This window comes from Crocuta crocuta, unplaced genomic scaffold (genome assembly GCF_008692635.1).
Source record: "Crocuta crocuta isolate KB4526 unplaced genomic scaffold, BGI_CrCroc_1.0 scaffold1133, whole genome shotgun sequence".
Taxonomy (NCBI): domain Eukaryota; kingdom Metazoa; phylum Chordata; class Mammalia; order Carnivora; family Hyaenidae; genus Crocuta; species Crocuta crocuta.
The window spans coordinates 873,818-880,766 of record NW_027530366.1 but is presented as its reverse complement, the minus strand read 5'-3'; the positions used below and the strand labels follow the sequence as shown (position 1 = coordinate 880,766).

General features: G+C 36.0%; 1 protein-coding gene across 1 annotated transcript in view; it reads left to right on the top strand.

Moving 5' to 3' along the window:
- Positions 1-6,949, top strand: part of ZNF280C (zinc finger protein 280C) — a 53,821-nt gene that overhangs the window by 37,127 nt on the left and 9,745 nt on the right. Inside the window, exons 14-15 of the mRNA XM_077766151.1 lie at positions 1,621-1,752; positions 6,157-6,470. Of these exons, the coding sequence (XP_077622277.1) occupies positions 1,621-1,752; positions 6,157-6,470 (446 nt within the window). The remainder of the gene's footprint in view (positions 1-1,620; positions 1,753-6,156; positions 6,471-6,949) is intronic.

Sequence of the window (6,949 nt, the reverse complement as noted above, 5' to 3'; positions counted from 1 at the left end):
TATATATGTTAACTCATTTTCTTTTCCTAAGTGATTGATTATGCTTTACATGAAAATAGTGATGGGCCTGTGGAGATACAGCTTTGGAGAAAGCATTCTTTTGCATTTGTATGTTGTTGTAAATTTATAAATATAGAATATATTTTTTAATTAATGAAAGCACATGCATAAAGATTGTAATTAATAATGTATAATAGAACACCAACTAGCTATGAGCAAATGACTTAGATCTCTCTTAGGTCCTGTTTCTTCTCATGGATAAAATAATAATAGTCCTAAGTTTGAGAAGGGATGTAGTCAAGGAGTTCTCTGACAATAGATTGGGATCCGTTTTTCTGATTGGTACTTCTATAGCCATGCTGTCCAATATAACAGCCACTAGCCATCTGTGTCTACTTAAATTTAAATTAATTAAAGTTAACTAAAATTGAAAAACCAGTTCCTGTGTTGAACTTTACACAGTTCAGGTGGTCAACAACAACGTGTGGCTGATGAATACCATATTGTACAGTGCAGCTATATAACATTATCATACACTGTAGAAAGTTCTTCTGGACAGCACTGCTTTATACAATCATTTCTATAACAGCACTTTTGGAGGGAATGTCTGGTTAAATTTGTTTTGGTTTTAGAAATTTCAAATTTTTTTAAATGTTTGTTTATTTTGAGAGAGAGAGAAAGAGAATGAACAAGTGAGGGAGGGGCACAAAGAGAGGGAGACAGAATCCCAAACGCTCCTCTCTGTCAGCACAGAGCCCTATACAGGGCTTCATCTCACAGACCCCAAGATCTTGACCTGAGCTGAAATCAAGAGTTGGATGCTTAACGGATTGAGTCGCCTAGGTGTTCCTAGAAAGCTCAATTTTTTTTGTGAAACAAATAGAAATTTAAAAAAAAATGGGACGCCTGAGGGGTTTAGTTAAGTGTCTGACTCTTGATTTTGGCTCAGGTTGTGATCTCGAGGTTCGTGAGATTAAACCCTGCATCGGGCTCTGCGCTACCAGCTATCAGCACAGAGCCCGCTTGGGATTCTCTGTCTTCCCTCACCTTGCCCCCACCCCCCTCTCTCTCAAAAATAGTTAAATAAATAACATTTTTAAATGTTTAAAAATTAAAAATACTTCACCTTTTCTAGGATAAAAATTCAGTATAACTCATTTTCACATCACGTGCTTGAATGATTTATACTCAAATTTATAATTAAAAAGCTTTCATACTACAAAGGTATAGAACTTGTCACATTTGAACCTAACTGATATAACTTTTGTTTTGATTACCTTTATGGCAACAAATACTTTTTTTTAAGATTTCATTTTTAAGTAATCTCTACACCCAGTGTGGGGCTTGAACTTTTAAATCCCTGAAATCAAGAGTTGCCATGTTTTACCAACTGCACAGCCAGGTGCCCCACAAATACTTTTGAAACACAAATGCTAATGCAAGCAGTGTTTTTTTAAAAAATGAAATAATAGTCTGGCATTATTTATGATGGGATATGTTAAAATACTGGTTTTTAAAAATTATTTAGCTATTGCAGTTAAGAGCAATTTCAGATTCAAGGATTTGTGGTGATAGAAATTATTATTTCTCATAGTATTTTTTAATGTTTTTTATAAACAGAAAAAGGGAGTTCATCGTTGTACAAAGTGCAGACTACAATTTTTGACCTGCAAAGAGAAACTGGATCACAAGACCCAGCATCGGACATTTATAAAGCCTAAAGAGTTAGAAGGATTGCCTCCTGGTACAAAAGTGAGCTTTAAATATGTTTCATTTTAACATCTTGTGTGATAATAGAAGTATGTTCCTGCCTGGTTTTGTTTTAAATGTCTATGTATTTATTTTGAGAGAGAGAGCACGAGCAGGGGAGAGAGGCAGAGAGAGGGTGAGAGAGAGAATCCCAAGCAGGCTCCACGCCAGCACAGAGTCCGACGCAGGACTTGATCTCACAACCATGAGATCAAGACCTGAGCCAATACCGAGTCAGATGCTCAACTGCCTGAGCCACCAAGGCACCCCCGATTTTATTTTTAAGTAATCTCTATACCCACTGTGGGGTTCGAACTGACAACCCTGAGATCAAGAGTCACATGCTCTACTGACTAAGCAAGCCAGGTGCCCCCTGCCTGCGTTTATCTATTGACTCTAATATTAAAAATTAATTTCTGCTTGTCATTAAGATTTTAGTTTAGGTTTTATCATACTTTTGGTTGGGAAGAAACCTATCCATTTTTTTTTTAGTTAATTGACGTGCTATATTAGAGCATATTCCTTTGTAGTGATTGCAACTAGATTAACTGTAGGCTGAATCACTGAGTTGTTTCAATATTCTGTAGGCTGTTTCTAAGTTCTTCCAGTTGGCAGCAAAAATGTCTGCTTCAATTGCTAGACTGTAAGGTTAGGAATCCTCTTTAATTTATCTTTGTGTCCCCCAGCATCTGTCATAGTGCCTTGAATGCTATACTTTGCTGAAGTTGGTATTACTGAATCTACTGTCAAAAAAGCATTGTTCTTGAATAGCAGTGCTCTTAAGTAGCATTGCTATAGTAAGTGAGCAAACACACATTTCTGACTACAAATTTCCTTTTCCCTATTTGCCTTATGTACACCTGTTTTCTCTGACTTCTTTATGTAAGTTAAGTCACCTCTTAATTATTTGCTCCAGTGGAAGGATACACAATCCAAAGTGAAATAATTCCAAAACATTTATATTTGGCTTTGAGTGCTTACCTTTGAATGTAAATATGTCTACTATTTGAATTAATTAAACAATGTAAAGCAGTGCTCTGAAGATCTAGAGTGAGAGAAGCTATCCAGTATCCTTCCCTATAATCCATTCATTCCATGCTGGGACTAGACATGCAAAAGACTAGTGTAAGCAGTGCAGTCCTTTCCCATATCTTCTCTTAATAATAATAATAACAAGTATATAATGACCATCATCATCATAGTAATAGCTGTCTTGTAACACTTTAGAATTAAGCTTTCTATGTGACTTTTCATACATTCTGTTATTTAATCCAATAGCAATTTAGTGAGGTAGACAAGACAGGTATTAATTTCCATTTTATCAATGAGGCTTAAGGATTACGTACTCAAGGTCACATGGCTAGTAAGAGGTAGTATTGGGATTTAACCTGGGTCTCTTGACCCCTAGCTCAGTGCTTTTTTATGATACCAGATCACATGTATTTCAAAGGACTTCCAGGGTGCCTGGGTGGTTCAGTCAGTTAAGCATCCGACTTTGGCTCAGGTCATAATCTCACGATTTGTGGGTTTGAGCCCACGTCGGGCTCTGTGCTGACAGCTAGCTCAGAGCCTGGAGCCTATCTTGAGATTCTGTATCTCCCTCTCTCTCTGACCCTCCGCTGCTCACGCTGTCTCTATCTCTGTCTCACAAATAAAACATTAAAAAAACATTCAGAGGACTTCCTCATTGGTGGTCCTCAAGTACATGGGAGTAGTATAATCAGGTGATTAAAGAGAATGTTAATAGGCAACTGTGTTTTCCATTATTAATCATTGGGTATAACTGAACATCATCTTTTTTGAATACTAAATGATAAATGTTATGTTAGCCCCCGTTAGGGTAATTCTGAATATTTTTAAACTCTTCATTCTGTATAATGAATTGATGTGACCTCCACAGTAACCTTTGGAATTATAAATCCTGACCAATGAGCCCCCAGATAGAGCAGGTCACGTTTACTGGAGATCTGTTTATATAGTTACTAAAGAGTAATGCAAGACTTTCCAGGGTTATTTCTGGTTTTGAGATTTAAATTTTGACTTCTAGGTTTGTGAAAGCTACTTAGTTATATCAGAGCATAAAATAGCCATAGAATGTGCTTTTTTTGATATTCATATAATTTGCACTAACTCCTAATTATCCATTAATATTTGTTGACATAGAAATGCTAGTACAAAACTGTAATTTACAACAATAAATAAATAACGAGGTAAATTTCATTAAATTGGTATGACCATTTAGAATAAATAGGAGACTTAACTGATTGTAGTTTGTATTTACCATTTTCAAAATAATGATATTTAAATTTTGAATTGCAGTGATTTTTTTGTAAAACAACTTTATTGAGATATAATTCAATGGTTTTTAGCATATTCACAGATTTGTGCAAACATCACTACAACCTATTTTTGAACATTTTTATCACCCCCCAAAGAAACCCTGTACCTGTTAGGAGTCATTCCCTATTTCCTCTCTACCAGCCCCAGGCATACTTTATTTTCTGTTCCTATGGATTTTCCTGTTCTGGACATTTCATAAAAATGGAATCATTTCAGGGGCCCCTGAGTGGTTCAGTCAGTTAAGCATCCAACCTCAGCTCAGGTCATGATCTCACAGTTCGTGGGTTCAAGCCCTGCACTGGGCTCTGTGCTGACAGCTCAGAGCCTGGAGCCTGCTTCAGATTCTGTGTCTCCCTCTCTCTCTGCCCCTTCCCCACTCATGCTCCTGTCTTTCCTTCAAAAATAAGTAAACATTAAAAAAATTTTTTAATTGAATCCTACAGTATGTTGTCTTTTATGATTGGCTTCCTTCACTTAGCCTCACCTTTGTGAGATCCATCAATATTAAAACTTGTATCAATTTATTCTTTTTTATTTGATTTATCCATTCATTACTTCATGAGCATTTGGGTTGTTTTCACTTTTTTAGCTATTATAAAGAATTCTCTTATGAAAGTTCATGGACAAGTTTTTGTGAGGACATACTTCCTCATTTCTGTTAGGTGGAATTGCTAAGGAGTGGAATTGCTGGATCATATGAGAACTCTCTCTTTTTTTAAGTTTTTATTTTTATTTTTTTGAGAGAGAGCAGGGGAAGGGCAAAGAGAGGGGGAGAGAATCCCCAAGCAGGCTCCATGCTGCATGGAGCCAAACATGGTTCTTGAACCCACAAACCAGGAGATCATGACCTGAGCCAAAATAGAGTCAGATACTTAACCAGCTGAGCTACCCAGGTGTCCCACATGGTAACTCTTAATTTTAACATTTTGAGGAACTGCCAAACTGTTTTTCAAACCTACTGCACCATTGTACATTCCTACCAGAAATATATGAGCTGAGCATTGCAATTTCTCTACATCTTTAATACGTGTTATTATCTGTCCTTTTATTTTATTTTATTTTTTACTGTAACCATTTTAGTTGGTCTAAAGTGCTACCTCACTGGAGTTTTGATTTGCATTTTATTGATGACTAATGATTGTTGAGTATCTTTTCAAGTGTTTATTGGCCATTTGTAGATCTTTTTTTTTCTTAGTTTATTGTCAAGTTGGTTTGCATATAACACCAGTGCTCATCCCCACAAGTGCCCTCCTCCATGCCCATCACCCCCCTTCCCCTCTCTTCCACCCTCATCAACCCTCAGTTTGTTCTCAGCATTCAAGAGTCTCTCCTGGTTTGCCTCCCTCCCTCTCCCCAATTGTTTTTCCCCCTTTTGTCCCCCATGGTTCTCCATAAAGTTTCTCCTAATCCTCCTATATGTGCAAGCATATGGTATCTGTCCTTCTCTGCCTGACTTATTTCGCCCAGCATAACACCCTCAAGTTTCATCCATGTTGCTACAGGCCATTTGTATATCTTTAAAGAAGTGCTTGCTCAGATCATTTGCCCATTTTAAAATTCAGTTATTTGTCTTTTTATTGAGTTGTAAGAGTTCTTTATATATTGTGTACATGAGTCCCTTATTAGAAATATGGTTTGCAAATATTTTATCTGATTCTGTGGGGTGTCTTAATGTTTTCTTAACAGTGTCCTTTGAAGCACAAAAGTTTAAAATTTTTATGAAGTCCAGTTAATCTGTTTTTCTTTGGTTGCTTATGCTTTTGTTATCATATTTAAGAAGTCATCGCCTAACCCCAAATCATAGATCTTTACTCCTTTGCTTTCTTTTGAGAGTTTTGTAGTATCTAGTATGAGGTAGGGTTCCAAATTCATTCTTTTGCATCTACATATCTTGTTGTCCTAACACCATTTGCTTGATAAGAATATTGTTTCCTCTGCTGAGTTGTTTTGGTACCCTTGTCAAAAACTAATTGACTATAATGTCAAGGCATGCAGTGATCTTTTTAATGTTAATGTGATGATTAATTTTCTAAAATATGTATGTATGTATTGTCCTCATTATTATAGGTTACTATTCGAGCCTCAGTTGGACCTCTTTATTCAAAACCAGTAACTACATCTCCCAGTAGCAGTGTTCCAAGCACTTCTTCTTTGCAAATCACACCTCCAAGGTCTAAAAGTACATCTGCTAAAAATATAAAATCTACCACAAGTAAATCTAAGACAAGTAAGCCTCATGCAGGTGTACCCCGTGCAAATAAACCTCATGCCAAAAGGCAGGGTAGAGGTACATCTAAATACAAGACCAGAAAAACCTCTTCTAAACAAAAGAGACAACGCAACAGAAAGAATAAAATCAGCATAGCTTTGAAGAACTTAAGGTAATATCTTTTATTCCTGATATATAATACTCATTGAATATTAAATATTACAGGTTTATTTTAGTATAATTGACCATATCACAGAGCTCCCTTGCTCATTGACATGATAATCACTTGTCTGGCATAAAGGCCAAGAAGATAATAAAAAGGTACTTTTTACAACTGCGGGGCAGAACTAGAATTAGTGTTCATTGTAAAGTTTTCATCATTTACCCTAGTCCTCTGTTTTGTGCTGATATCTTGTAATCATTGAATTGATTAATGCGATCGTTTTTTATTCCAGGGTAACATTAAATGGTGTTTGATTTTTGACACTTATTCTAGCTCGTTGTGTCCAATCACATTTTCAAATTATGTCTCTATTTAATGATGCTAATTTAAACATCTTAGCTTCAATTAATAAAATGTTAAGGCTTTACCTTATTATTTTTGTTTCATGAGAAATTTTCATTGTTTTTTTTTCTGTCTCCATAAGGTGC